The sequence below is a fragment of the Pseudochaenichthys georgianus genome, chromosome 7, assembly GCF_902827115.2.
Source record: "Pseudochaenichthys georgianus chromosome 7, fPseGeo1.2, whole genome shotgun sequence".
NCBI lineage: Eukaryota > Metazoa > Chordata > Actinopteri > Perciformes > Channichthyidae > Pseudochaenichthys > Pseudochaenichthys georgianus.
In genome coordinates, this window is record NC_047509.1 from 25662898 (window position 1) to 25678776 (window position 15879).

General features: G+C 38.6%; 1 protein-coding gene across 3 annotated transcripts; it reads left to right on the forward strand.

The window, feature by feature from the left end:
• Positions 1-1491: 1491 nt before the first annotated feature.
• On the forward strand, positions 1492-15806 carry rer1 (retention in endoplasmic reticulum sorting receptor 1). 3 transcript variants are annotated; one of them, XM_034086786.2, is made up of 8 exons: positions 1492-1649; positions 3202-3259; positions 3570-3651; positions 4232-4336; positions 7379-7475; positions 7614-7692; positions 13458-13593; positions 13854-15806. In XM_034086786.2, the coding sequence occupies exons 3-8, from the start codon at positions 3571-3573 to the stop codon at positions 13941-13943; spliced, it is 588 nt and encodes a 195-aa protein (XP_033942677.1). In that variant the 5' UTR covers positions 1492-1649; positions 3202-3259; position 3570; the 3' UTR covers positions 13944-15806. The 3 variants fall into 3 exon arrangements, with proteins under 3 accessions (XP_033942677.1, XP_033942676.1, XP_033942679.1); XM_034086788.1 differs by lacking the exon at positions 3202-3259 and having other exon boundaries at positions 1495-1649; positions 13854-13908; positions 15299-15806; XM_034086785.2 differs by lacking the exon at positions 3202-3259 and having other exon boundaries at positions 1493-1649.
• Positions 15807-15879: the final 73 nt, after the last annotated feature.

A 15879-nucleotide genomic window follows, 5' to 3' on the forward strand; every position in this document is an offset into this window, starting at 1 on the left:
CTTATGCTCGTCACCCTCTCCCTCCGGTCCATATTAATACCAATGATCCCAATACGTATGATTGTATGAACTAAAGATCTTAAAATCAATACAAATGTATTTATTATAAACGTTAGTCCTTAACATCTATCACTGTGTATATCACCATTCAAACATCTTTTAAAAGTTGAACAAACTCCACACAGCTCAGTAAAGACTGAAATGTTGACTTTATTTGATAATTTCAGTAAAAACTAACGTTCATATTTCTCATTTTGATTATAATACTGATGAACGTTCAAAACAAAGCACTTTGGCAACTTACCACCTATGTTTTAAAATGCTTAATAAGCACCGTAACTTTCATGATATCATTTCTCGGTCATAATCGGTTGTTTCCGTGAACGGCCGACTGTTGAGTGACGGCAAATGCTGCGGCTGCAAGGCATTGTGGGGCAGCATTTTCGCTTCTCCTGTCGATTAGGGAGGTCCAGTGGTCCCTAAGCTAAAGGAGGTTATAAAGGAAGTTTGAAACCTCCTTTCCTATCATTCTCATCATTCTAGAGAATTCGAACGGCACTTATCATGGCTGCCACTGAGGGACTTCCGGGTCATTTCACTCCTTTAGGAAGGTTCCTAAGCTAAATGGACTATTCGACTTCAGCCTCGGTCTGGTGTCTTGCCTCTGTTGCATTCACTGAACACAGGAAATTACATTTTTGCCGTAAAGCACGGTTAATATATTATATTATTATTGAGGGAGAATTGTCCGGGGCTACAGAAATAACATTCGGGGCTTTGGTCCTGTATAATAACGTCATATTAAATGCAGTCATGTGGTCTTTAGCAACAGCTTTTGAGAGCAGTGCATTCATTGGTGTTCTTTTTAATGCTGCCAGTTTGTTGACGGCCTGTGTGTTGATGGGACTTCTCATGCTCCCTAAATGTTTCCCCTGCCTTTCGCCAGTTAAATCCTCCTTTCACAAAACTCCCATCCCTGATCTTGTCTGCACTGACAAGCTTCTTTTCTATAGCAGAGCAACAGAAGATGCACACCGCATGATCTATATTATGTATAGACTGCTTACACTAAAAATAGTAACTCAAAATAAAACTTTTGTATTGATTTGTTTAGTGAACCTTTTGGCGTTGCAGTTACAACTCTCCGCCAACAGATGGGGGTGCTGCAGCACCCTCAGCAACCTTGCCGCTCCCTGGATGCTCGTTCATAATGCCGAGGAAAATAACTCTCAGAATAAAGTTATTAGCACATTTTACAACTTAAGGACCACATTTTTTTAATAAGGGCTATACAAACGTTCATACTGGGTAGTTTATTTAGTTTAAAAAAAATTATCCAACGATTTACAGACCACTCTTTCCCAATGTAAGTCAATGGGGGAAAGTGTTTCCGGGTCCAGCAACCTAACGGAAGTGTAGTACCACCGTTTGGCCACAACGAATATTTTCCTCAGAGTCCGGCGCACTTCCTGGGGGCTTGTAATAGGCGGAAGCCTTCGATCAGTAGTTCATCTTTATCCGGGCTCTACTACCCAGCCTGCCGTCAGCTTGAATCCTCGCGGAAGTACTGACGTGTTCACATCAGTTTCCTCGAGAAGTGGCTAGTTTAGCTAGCTGAGAGCCGGGTAGTGACACAGCGGCCGATTCAGGTGAGAAATAACTTTCATTGTATATTTTAACTTCAATTACAAACACAATTAAGAGGATCAGACATGTATTGAAACAAAAAAACACATTTCTAAACGAGTGTGTCATTCAATGAGTGTGGTTACTAAGGAACGGTTTGGTTTCTAACTGAGCTAGCTGCTAGCTGTGGAGCAATGGCAGCAAACGTAGTGCCCTATCTCCGGAAGTGAGCTGTCAGATTATCATACTCCTTGCTGGTACTTGTAGTTCAACGTATTCCTGATGAATGTAAATTGCAATGAAAATATATCATTGACGAACTACATTTTCCTTTGACAGGTTATAATAGGTGCTACGCTGGAATTGTGGGAAATGTTGTTGCATACATGCTCTTAATGGGCCAATAGGGGTAAACTGAGGCTATACGAAAACTACATAACCCATACAAGCAGTAATTTGGGCCAAAGGGCAATGCACATTTTAGATGGCTAGTTAGCCATTTCTAGTCTAATTTGTAAGCTAACGCGAGTGTCTTTATAATAATATCACTGAAGAAACCTTGTTAGGTTAGTGAATGATTCGTTTTTATCGTATCCATGTCATGCTTTTCACAAAGAGCGTGTTGTGATAAATATGACTTATTAGCTGCCTTCCTGACTTCCAAAAGCCTGTAAGCTAGTTATGCAGCTAATGTTAGCCACAACCACGAACAGTTTTACACGGTTTTGCGTTTTTTAAGCTAATGTTGCATGTGAAAATAGTAATTAAATGGCGTATTTAATCAATTCGGCAACACAGTACAAGTTGGGAATCAAATATCTGAAACCTAAACCCAAGCTTCAAATGTTTAATGGGGCAACCGGCTAACGTTACAGACATTTCATGATTCACTCGTTACGAGGCGAATTTATCTGGGAAAAGTCCAAAGCGAAAGTAGCTAACAGATGTCGCCAATTGATATATTTCAGTTTTTTAAGTAGTTATGTTGCTTGTTTTTATTTAATAGAACGATTCATTGTTTTTTCTCTGTAGGCCATTCACCAATTTCCGTAATCTACATAGATATCCTTCTGATCTCTCGCACTGGTCATGTGAGCCTATCGGACAGCTGCACACCTGGATTTACTTCATCACAGTTAGAAGACTAAACAACAAAAGAGATTGTACTCTGTACAGTTCCAAAAATCTGGGCACTGATTTGTATGGTAGTCTTACTGGATAGGTTATGTGTCGGTTCAATCGAAAAGCAGGCACAGAGTTGAGGCACAACTTAGAAAACACATACTGTACTGGTGTGTACAGACATAAATATACATGTCCTCTTCTATGGTTTCATGTTTTCTTGGGCGGACTTAAAGCACAGCAGATGCTTTTTACAATATTTATATCCACCTCATGTTGTTAACTTTATGGTATTATTGACCTTTAACTGCTACAATCCCATTCATATACAGGTGATTGTGATTTCAAGGAATTGCCTGATTTCAAGGAATTGCTTATAGAAGGCATAGCAGTATTTCATGTTAATAATGCCATCAGTTTTATTCATTTTAGAAGCACTGCATTTTGTTTCAGATGTTACAGTTTGGGAAGGTGTCTTGTTCAAGTGGTATCCCAAATTCAGGCTAATAAGGTACTTCAAAAACCTACATTGCATGTATATCCCTATTAAGAGGTCAAACAATACTTAAAAGACAGCAAACAATAATTAAAGTGTGTTGAAGGGTTTTTCTCCTTAAAAAAAATAACGATGTAGGCTTGAACCGTCCCTCTTTCTGCCTTACAAACCTGGATTTAAAAATCAGCCAATATACCCAAGTGTGGAAGATGCTAGACTTGTTCACGCAATATATTAGAACTACACACTGCACCCTAAGTCTTTTTCAGTAGGACTTGCCTTTATTCATGCACCACTAATCAAAATCTGTGTTTAATTTAATCAGAATGTCAGAAGGGGACAGTGCTGGGGAGTCAATCCATGGGAAAACGTCTGTCGTCGGTGCCTTTTTCACACGTGTCGGACAGGTATGTATCAATTGCAAAGATCACATTAATTTAAATAATAATGGATTAAATCATTTGCTGCTCTGCCCTTAACACTGGATGGCATATGTTTCAAGCAACCAGTCTACTAATACTAACAGAAGTGTACATATTTCGATGTTCTGCTTAAATGCTAAGCAGGTTAAAATGAAGCTGGTGTAATTTTCTCCTTTTCTATGTAAAATAACCACTCGGTAGTACTTCCTAAGGTTCAAACTCAGCTATGGTATCAGCGCTGAAACCTTATCAATGTATTGTGATTGTAAGTGGGAGGGTGGCCTTTGATTTGTATTATTCTATTGGTCCGTCATTCAGAGTAATTCATACATGTAGGGGATACTTGATTTATAATATAAATGAATACAATTTTATATATATATATATATATATATACATACACTCAGTTAGTATAAAGCAGGGCCATGGTAGTCATGGCATTGCTCAGTTAATAAAGTGAAATCTTTTTCAAAGGCTCTCCAGTGATATATCTAAGGTTTTATGATACTTGTTTCCTTAAATGAAATTCTCTACCTCACTACATTTTGTTTCCTTTATGTAACAGGTCTATCAGTCATGGCTAGACAAGTCAACGCCATTCCACCTAGGGCGATGGGGAGGCACTCTACTACTTACTGCCATCTACATGATCAGAGTGTACATACTACAGGTGCTTGTTCATTTTATACATGTTTTAATGTACTATGTTGTAGGGGTGTAACGGTTCACAAACATTTCGGTTCGGTACGTACCTCGGTTTTTAGGTCACGGTTCGGTATGTTTTCGGTACAGCAGAAAGAATTATCACAAAACATAAAATATTTTTAGTTTTTTTTTTATTATTATTAAACTGTGAATATTGTATTCACTCGAATAAATACAAAATAAAATAAACATTAAAGGTGGGGTAGGTAAGTTTGAGAAACCGGCTCGAGATCGCTAGAATTTGTAAATACACAACCGGAGAAAATCTGCCACTTCCTTACAGAGCCCCTCCTCCAACACACACGAACGCGCACATGACCAATGAGGGCACGAGATAAGTTTGTGCCCCGATGGAAGGCTGACGGGCAGGTAGGCCATCCAATCCGTTTAGCCGGGCCGGCTTGGTTGTACTTTTTACAGTATTACGGCTTCTACAGATGACATTTTTTTATGGATTTTTTGTCAAAGCACTTAAGATATTCATTGCTATCGGGATGTTAAGAGCATTCCATGGAATATAACAAGTGTATCTCGAGTCGGTTTCTCAAACTTACCTACCCCACCTTTAAGGTGCAGCATTTTGATGAACTGAAATAATCTTTATTTTAACTTTACTGTACTAGTACTCACAAAACATAAACTATTAGTTTTGTACGGTGGCCCTGAAGTGCAAGACACCACAGCATTTCACAAAACGCCACAGCATTTCATATTGGACGGAAAGGGTATTCCTTTAGGGAGAACACTTCTTGTTTGTGATTGGACAGAGCAGCCAGAGAAGCACTGCTGTGATTGGTTGTTTTAGCTGCCAGTCAAGAAATGACGCTTCGTGATTGGTCAACACCCGACAGCGAAATATGTCCCAACACATCAGCCGTTAGCACACACAGAGCTCACAGCTCCTCATATCTGTTCAGAAACTGGACACAAGTTAAACGTGTACAAACCACAGACTGTCTATATCATGGCGAATACAATCGCTGCTTTATTTGTCTGTATGACGTTGTTGTGAGTGTGGACGGAGCAGCAACAGGTTAGTTTAGCCTGATGGGTCCGATTCCATTCAGAAAACACGCATTTTAAAAGCTTTTCGCCTGCCGTCTTATCTGCAGACTTGTCAAAGCGTTAATTCATGGTTTTTACTAACCGTTATCAGTATGTAGTTACTTCGGCATCACTTTGAAACGTGTATTACAATGAAATCCCGGTCAAATATGTTCATTTTGTTGTAGTTGGTATCTCCCATAGGATTTACATGGAGATACGCCCCGCCCCCTCTCCAGCGCCTCTTGTTTGAATGACAGGAGCAAACACAGCTGACAGCCGCGGTGAAACTCGAGCGATTAGAGCGATGCGAATATTGGGTGGTCTACCATAGTATTTACATGGAGATAAACCCCTTAAAAACCATGAATTAATAAAGCATTAATTCTGTGTTTACTCCTGTCATTCAAACAAGACGCTGGAGAGGGGGCGGGCTGTATCTCCATGTAAATCCTATCGGAATCGGATCGATCAGGCTAAACTAACCTGTAGCTGCTCCATCCACACTCACAACAACGTCATACAGACATAAATAAAGCAGCGACTGTATTCACCATGACATAGACAGTCTGTGTTTTGTATATGTTTAACTTTTGTCCAGTTTCTGAACAGATATGAGGAGCTGTGAGCTCTGAGTGTGTGCTAACAGCTAACGGCTGATGTGTTGGGCCAATCACGCAACGTCATTTCTTGACAGCTAAAACAACCAATCACAGCAGTGCTTCTATGGCTGGCTCTGTCCAATCACAAACAAGAAGTGTTCTCCCTAAGGAATACCCTTTCCGTCCAATGTGAAATGCTGTGGTGTTTTCTGAAATGCTGTTGTGTTTTCTGAAATGCTGCGGTGTCTTGCACTTCAGGACCACCGTAGTTTTGGGTTTTTAATTATTATTAAACTGTGAATATTCACTCAAATAAATACAAAATATAATAAAATAAACATTAAGGTGCAGCATTTCGATGAACTGAAATAATCTGTATTTTGTACTGTACTAGTACCTAAGCAGCCAGTTTGACATTATCACTTGCTTGTCATTGTATTTTCAAGTTTTTTTTTGTAAAGAAAAATTAAACTTGTCCACATTGCTTGCCGAAAGGGCAGATCTGCTGGCACTAACAATGTCTCCTGCTGTGGAAGACACCCTCTCGCTAGGGACAGAGGTAGCAGATACAGCCAGGTAGCGCTTTGCTAACATGGCAACATAAGGATATTTGGCGTTTGGAATAGCTTTGGCTCGGTCTGAACTTTTTGCGAGTGGTGGAGGCTTACATGCTAGTGGGAGTTGGGTTTGCACTTCAGTCTTTTTTCTTTTGGTACCTGTGATATTCACGTTCGGGTGATGCCTTTTCAAATGTGTGCAAGTTTGATGTATTGCCAGCCGCGTAACCAATGTTATTTGAACAATGCCGACAAACAGCTTTGGTTCGGTCCACCTGTCTTTGTCGCAGCACCTGAGATTACTTCCAAAAAGTTGTTCACGTTCTCAATTTTTTACGTTTACAGTTATATTCGTTCGGTACACATGTGTACCGAACCGAAGGGCCCGTACCGTTACACCCCTACTATGTTGTTATGTGCTGAGGGAAGTCGACAGATGTTAGCCATTAGATCTATAAAGAGTTTTAAGAAAAGCAATACTGTTACGAACACAATCGTAGTTATTTAACTTTATGCTGTTGTTGTACGGTATTCTGTAAGAATCACTGTTTATGGCTGATTTAGAGCAATGATTAAAAGATTGGGCGTCGATTGTGCATATGAATTGGTTTTCTTTAAACAGGCATTAAACAGGCATTAACACCTGTTTAATGCCTGATATGTGTCTTTTTGTCTACTCGCTCTGGTTCCATGAGATTATTCATCATTTGTGTCAGAAATGTTCACTAACAAAGCTGCACATTCATTTTCCTGGCTGCCCAGACAGCCTTTTAATGTGGTGATGTTCCTTTTGTTGCTTTTCAGGGTTGGTATATAGTAACATATGCTTTGGGAATCTACCATCTCAACCTGTTCATTGCTTTTCTATCGCCAAAAGTGGATCCTTCAATGCTTGACGAAGGTATGTTGACAAAATGAAAACTGTCCATTTCAATCAGTTTTTTGTAAGGTGAGAATGTTGCCAGTAAGATATCCTTTATGTATCTTTATATACCTTTTTTAATTTACATCCATGCCATGGTTCCTCTCTGTCCTGCAGATGAGGGCCCATCCCTTCCCACCAAGCAGAACGAGGAGTTCCGCCCTTTCATCAGGAGGTTGCCTGAATTCAAATTCTGGTGAGTCCAGCTCATCGCCTCCCCATTTATAATTGTCCTCCACAGAGTTCCAATGAAATTCTTTGGAATTACCTGTGTGGTGACTGTTTAAGCTCATTTGTAGAAGAAGTAGAATTTGTAGCATTAAGCAAACAAGTTTAATTGAATTAAGCTGCGTGTAACCGTACTATATGTGACCCGCTCTATCGAAATCAGTCGGAAGTCGCAACGGCTCATTTAAAAATAATTGTGGATTTACGTAAAAAACTATTTGTTCGGGTGTTTTGTCTGATTTTAAACAAACAAAGTCTTGGCTTTCAGAATATGAAACTTTTATTTCCAAAATCACACGATAAATACATTTTTGAAGCTTGTAAAGGGACGAAGACAAGCACCTCTCACTCGCAAGCTGCTCTTCCGCAGCGCCGCTCCCTCCCTCCGGCTTACATTATGAATGTAAGAGTATAGTAATCATAGATAACACGGCAGGGTCCGTTACAGTTTGTTTTCATATGATTTCAATTAAACAAAGTCTTGGCTTTCAGAATATTAAACTTGTTTCGGCAAATTCAGATGATAAATACAGCTTTGAAGCTTCGGCATAATTACAAGCGGAGAACGGAGTAATTTAACGTCACAGCAGGCATAACAACAGCCAGTGTTTCTCGTGAGTGTTTTCCCCGGGAAACAAACACAATACACACAAATGCAAAATTACACAAACACACACGCGCACACACACACACACACACACACACACGTATACACACACACTCGCGAGCTTCCCTCCAAACGAAAATATCTTCCCTCCGTAGTATTTTGATCATTTGCTCCACTAATCAATCAGATCGATGGATTCCAGAGAAGAGAAAACTTTGAAGGCCTTTTTCTCAAAATGATGACTCGGTGACAGTCATTATATAATGTGACATATTTTGCTTAATATTTGGAGCACAAAAACAAAACTGATATCATTAGAAAACTAGGAATCTCCTCTTCCCAACAGTGTATCCAACTCAAAATGTGTCTTCGGGTCAATGCGACTGATTTCGATAGAGCAGGTCACATATGTGATCTTGCACCCCCCCCCCCATCGCCCCAAACATAAGCGCACGCTGATGCGCTCACACACGCACGGACATACACAACCACTCAGAAGCGCCACATGTAGGCTATTAACAACAGCCTGCCCTGGCCTCAGACCACCACAGCCTGACAACGGCACAGCGAACTAAGAAGAGGATTAAACCTGTTTCCTTGATGTTTGTCTCTGGGGAATGGGCCGGTAGGCCTACATAGACCGGTTGCTATAATATAGCTTTTGATCTTGGCGTCGGGGGTCTCAATAGCGCCATAGAGTCCCCTATTGGTTGAGGCCCTTGGGGGAACTGTTGGACCAGCCTCTCCTCCTGGCTGGCTGGAGAAGAAGGTTGCACAGCCACGTATACAGCTTCACTTGTGGAGCTACATGGCAATGATGGTGGTGAGGCAGGTGAGCTATCGTTAGCCTCCGGCTGCCTTTGCACATCAACATTGCTAACGTTAGTGCTCGATTTCGAGGACGATGTATGACAAAAAAAACTGTCTAATTTTGTCAGTTTAGCGGTTACATCTCCTTGTTCTCTCTTGTCCTTTCTCTTTTGAGCACTGCTCTTGTGCTTTGGTTTGCTGTACATTATAAATGCAAGCTATTACTTTTTTTATAATGCTACCGAACTTGCTGCTGCTAGGTACAGTACAGGTTGATTAAATGGTTCACATGACATGAAAGGGAGCAAGGTCATTGGAAAGACAAATTACAAATTAATTTAGGTTGCTTGGTTACTTTGAAGACGGCATGAACCAATCAATGCCATAGGGGCCCAAAAAAAAAAAAAAAACTTTTTGCATGAACCCCTGGCTGGCTCTGGGCCCCGGTGCATTGCACCGGTGATAGTTATGCCACTGATTTCATGCATGTCATTTATTGACCATGTCCTTAGCATTAATGCAACCTGATCTCACCAGAATGCGTGACTCCACCACGACTCCTTAACACCATAATGCGTGGTGGAGTCACGAACTTTGTTACATTTGCGTGTCGGCACCACGCAAGTGAATGAGGCTCCTTTGTCGTGGTGCACACACGCATTTCTACAACGTCCCCCAGTGAGCTTTTATTCTATACAACGTTTTTAAAATCTACTATATAGCTTGTAGTAACTCACGGGAGGCTTCTTTTATTTTATTTGTATTCATAATAATTTTTATTTTTCGTCAGAATGTAAAAATTACATTAGTTACGAATTTGTGTTCTCAAAAAACAGTGCATTGTGTGTAATGCAACTGTGATTTTTATTAAATTAGTTAGTTTTTAAGGAAGGCCAGAGCTTCAGCTGTGTCCAATAGATTGTTCCCTTCAGTTAACATTATTTAAAAGATAATGATCATGTCCTCTGTATTGTATTACGAGCGTCCATTCCCATTGGATAACGGAGAATTTTACACCCGGAAGTAAGTAGCCTATTCTCCTTACTGTCGATTGATTTTACAGTGATATCTGCACTACTCATCGACTAAAAAACACCAAATTGTCCTTGTTAATTACACAACATTGATTGGTTTGAATTGTGTACAATGCTTTTGTATTTTCCCCCTTCGATTCGGAGAAACAAATATTTTTTCGGCGTTTTAGGATAGCCGAAGACACTACACTACCCAGAATCCTCAGCTATCGTTTGGAACTACACCATGTGCTTAGCTTGACAAACCCCGTGATCAGTCCTCAACCTCTGTGATTGGATGCTCGACGTTTACACACAGAGCGTCCAAAAGGACTTTGAAATGGAATGAAACCCATCGACGGCACACTATTCAAAACAGGAATCGAACGTGTCCTACCCCCCTCCCCCCCTTAGGTCACAGGCTCCTCCAACAGTGCTACGCAATAAAACAGATACACAGAAAAAATAGTGAAATAGTGCAATAATATACAAGTGATTGGAATATTATATATTAAATAAATAATTTCTAAGTAGCAGCCAGATGAATGTTATTTCTAAATTCAGGTGTTTAATAGTCTTCTGGCCTGTGGGATGAAGCTGTCTCTGTGTCTGGTGGTTTTAGTCCGAATGCTGTGGTACCTCCTGCCAGACTGCAGCAGACAGAACCGTTTGTGGCTGGGGTGATGGTGGTCTTTTATAATCCTGAGGGCTTTCTTTAAGGTTAACCTGGTATTTTTACTCCACTACATTTATTTTAGTTACTTTACAGATTTGGATTAATGATGTGAAATATAAACAAGCCTTAAATCAGACTTTAGTTACACCTGAATGAAATTCAGTGAAGGTGATTGTCAAGTGCCAACAATCAGGCGAGATATTTGATAGTTGGTGCTTGAGAAGACTAAATATTTATCTGCAGATCCGTTTAAAGCATATTCATTACTCGTTATTCTCTAATAGTTCATTAAAGACTGTATATAATTTCTATTTTGCACATCCCTTTCAAGATTTCAAGATTTTCTAAGGTTTATTGACATATCATATACACAATAGCGTAGTTATGCAATGAATGACAAACTTAGGTCACAGGTTCATCAACAGTGCATTACAAGACATCTATCAATGTGTGTACCTCCACCATTACACTGTCGTATTCTGCACATTTCTTTAAATAAAGCCTTATTAGTTAGCACATCCTCCTATCAGGCACTAAACTGTTTTACTCTAGATATCATTTGAGTATCTTCTTGATATTTTCTATTCTATATTTATATAATTGACCTTCTACTTTCCCACTATTTTTTATGTACTCTTAATATTTGAATGTTTTCATAAAATATAACACATTCAAAAGTGCGTTACAAAAATGAAAGACATTAAGAAAAAGGCATTTTAAACAGTCATTAAAAAGCAACACAATCTTCCTGCATTGCAATTACTCTAAACGTGTAATAACGTGCTTTAACCAGTAGGTGGTTTGGGTTAAAAGCATAGGTTAAAAGGCTGTCAAGTTTACAGTGTTAACAAAATAAAATATACTGCTGTTTCCGGTTTAGTTTACGACGAATATTATTTTGTTATTGTTTTGATATTTGTAACACAAAAGCGATGGAAAAAATTCATAGCAACCAAAAAAAGATGGTCTTAACATGACCCAGTGGTCTAGTAGTTAATAAAAAACAATAATATCAAAACAAAATATTACTACTAACTTTATTGTGAAATTAAAACAGAACGGTAAAAGAATAGTTTCCGGTCTATGCTGATGCCCGATCTCTGTAGATAAATAAAGAACTAAGACAGATGTGTAATATTTAATGCAGCCAAACCATTTATTACAATGCATTCATGTGATGACTTTCAAAGAGTAAAGCAAGCACTGCTGAATAAAGTATGATTTTCTCTTTTACGAAACGTTTTTTTTTCATATGGAATGCAGTTGGAGGTCAACCAATCAAAGAGCTTGAGGGCTGATCACGGGGTTCATGGTGTAGTCCCAAACGATAGCTGAGGATTCTGGGTAGTGTAGTGTCTTCTGCCGTCCAAAAACTCCGAAAAAATATTTGTTTCTCCGAATCGAAGGGGGAAAATACAAAAGCATTGTACACAATTCAAACCAATCAATGTTGTGTAATTAACAAGGACAATTTGGTGTTTTTTAGTCGATGAGTAGTGCAGATATCACTGTAAAATCAATCGACAGTAAGGAGAATAGGCTACTTACTTCCGGGTGTAAAATTCTCCGTTATCCAATGGGAATGGACGCTCGTAATACAAGACATGATAATTATCTTTTAAATAACGTTAACTAAAGGGAACAATCTATTTGACACAGCTGAAGCTCTGGCCTTCCTTAAAAACAAACTAATTTAATAAAATTAACAGTTGCATTACACACAATGCACTGTTTTTTGAGAACACAAATTCGTAACTAATGTAATTTTTACATTCTGACGAAAAATAAAAATAATTATGAATACAAATAAAATAAAAGAAGCCTCCCGTGAGTTACTACACGCTATAAAGTAGATTTAAAAAAACGTTGTATAGAATAAAAGCTCACTGCGGGACGTTGTAGAAATGCGTGTGTGCACCACGACAAAGGAGCCTCATTCACTTTACATTGGGGTTGTTTGCGTGGTGCCGACACGCAAATGTAACAAAGTTCGTGACTCCACCACGCATTGTGGTGTTAAGGAGTCGTGGTGGAGTCACGCATTCTGGTGAGATCAGGTTGCATTAATGTCTCCTAGAGACCTTTCACATAGAAATGTATTTGATCCTTGTAAGTCTTGAAAAACTTCCGCTGTGACAGTTAATGTACAGCAATTATAAAAATGGTGGATAAACAAAAATACTAATTGAGCATAACTCGACATTTATGTGTTCTAGCATCAACACTTTGTGTTATACCTTTCATGCAGTGTGTTTATGCAAACTATTGTACTCTTGTTTGCTCAGGCAGGAAGAAGAAGAAAAGGTGATTTTGCATCCCTCATGCAGTTTGCATTTGCCTATTATATGAAAAGAAATGTGTTGGTTAATCTTTCCATGGAATGACCATGTGGCTGATTTAACTGAAATGGTACAGAGTAGTTAATTCATCATTTGTCACTGTGACAACTGCACCTGAGAAATTACCATGCATTAGAATATTAGGGCATTATGTTTAGCCACAATTATTGCAAACCATATTTTAGCCTTTGGCCGAACATTACACATTTAGGGAACGGTTCAATTGTGGATTTATGCTTCATCACAAATGTGGTTACACTGTCCCTTAACTGTTACTTTCCTTGGCAGGCATTCGGCGACAAAAGGCATCGTCATCGCCATGATTTGCACATTTTTTGAAGCCTTCAACGTGCCAGTGTTCTGGCCTATTCTTGTTATGTACTTCATAATGCTCTTCTGCATCACCATGAAGAGGCAGATCAAGGTAAATGCATGAACTGACGTATAGTATACAGCCACTGGTTACATTGACACTGTTCTAGAGTCACAGTGAATTGCAAACATTGCAGTTTAACAAAACTGTGTTCTTCGGATAACACATTGCTTTTGATGTCTTTCTTTTATCAACCTGATGAGCAATCTTTGTGCCAATGTATCTCATTGGATAAGTTGATAAAAAAACGTTTGAAATTCCTAGAATGACCTATTGTTAATTATCTTTCTTTTCTTCCCCACTTTCTCCAGCATATGGTCAAGTACAGATACCTGCCCTTCACACACGGGAAGAGGACATACAAAGGCAAGGACGAGACAGGGAAACCTTTTGCTAGTTAAAACCTCCCACACACCCTTCCTCTCCCTCTCATTTTAAATTAATTGGTCAAAGCCAGTGGGAAATGACAAAGGGTTGTTAGAGATTTCTTTTTCTTTTTTATGAGCGGGACATTAACATGGAAACATAACACAAAATACAAGTTTTCGTATGAGCAGCATGGCTCGAGTTAGTCTTTGTATATTGAGGGATAGATATTTTTTCTTCTTTTTTTCTCGAGGACCCAGATCCTCATATTTAGGATAGGTCTGCATTTGTTCAGTAGTTGGTGAGACTCAGTACTGCCTTTTGCCTTTGAAACCCCATGGGGTAAGTATGAAGTCACCAAGAAGGAACCACACTGAAAAAGGTTGCAGTGAAATTAGTGTATTTTTATTTTTTGTTATTTTTTCAATAATAATGATTCCAGTACATCTCCTTATCACAAGTGAAATAAATCTGCCAACTTTTGATTAATATATTGGTACCTTCTTATTTGTAACAAGTTAAATATTGAAAGTCTTTATTGTTAGAAAGATAACATGAGTGTGTGACTAATCTGAAGGGAAAGCTATGGTCTTCAAGTTAAAATAACTTCATCTATCGTTATAAAAGTGTGCTGCTCCGACTCACAAGTGTCTTCACCAGTTGTCTTCTACCCATGCAGACACTTTGGAGCATTAGTCACACTTCGCTTGAATATGCGTTCATGATGAGGCAGAAAAGCACCGATCAAAATTCATCTCTTGGTCAATTACACAAATAAACCTAAATGTGTCTATCTTGAATTTGCAACAACTCTGTGTATTACCTGATTCTCACATAGCCAGTAGAGCAAATGTCAAAATGGAAGATTAACAGGGACTTTCTTCAAATATTCAGCCACATCATTGAATGCATAATTCAAAGCGAATGTCACCAGTCCCAAACCATTTAGTCTCCTGTAGCCTGTCATCTACATTTTTTAAATCAGTTCTGTCTACTTTAGCGCTGTTGTAGAGTTTAGCAGATGACCATACTATGTCGTTGAGCACCCCTATGGAATTATTTTGTATTTATCTTGAAATGGCAAGTCATTCTCAGTCAGATCTTAACACTAAATGTGCATAATTATTCAAAAATATACACATTTCTTCTTAGTGCACAACAAGTATTGAAGTCCATTTTATAACGAGGTCTAATCTAAGAAAATAGTCAAAGCAATTACATGTTTATCCCAACGCCCCTTTCTCTTTGAAACATTTATCTGGGTTTCAAAGCCTGGGGTAAATTCAATGTATGTAGACTAGCTGTTGTAGTAATTAATCTGTGTTTAATTTAAAACAAATGTGGTAAATGTAGTCATTCCAAGCAAACTTTTGTTCTCTTTCTTTTGCAGAGGAAACATAAGAAAACAGAGATTGAGAGCTTTTATTATAACATGGATGAAGTGGGTGGTGATCTGACCTTTTTCTTTTCTTCTCTAAATCTGTTGATTTTCTTTTTCTCCTGACTGCTGGGGATTATCTGTCATTATTAAACTTTGATCAGAACTGTAGTAAGGGATCAAAACATTTTTGTGTAAAAAGTCTGTTTCAAAGGGTTGTCTGGAGGATTTGTATATATATATATTTTAAAATATGAAATTTTTTTGAGATTATTTTTATTTTCGTTTTTCTTCCAACTACCATACTGTTTCCAAATGTTTAAATCCGTTTAAGTTGAAATTGATAAGCAGAACAGGTTAATTGAGTTCTAGATTTGATGAATTAAATATGTTTCTCATGGATTGCATGTTATTGTTTTCTTGTGCTACAGTTATAAACAACAACTTGATTTTAATAACTTAAGTGTAATTTTTTTTCACTCCAAATGCTATTAAAGAGGCTGTGTCCCTTCAAACCTCATAGTTGTCTCTGCCTTATATTTTGTAGATACTAATGGAGCAGAGGTAAATGACAGACAACACATTTAGTCAGG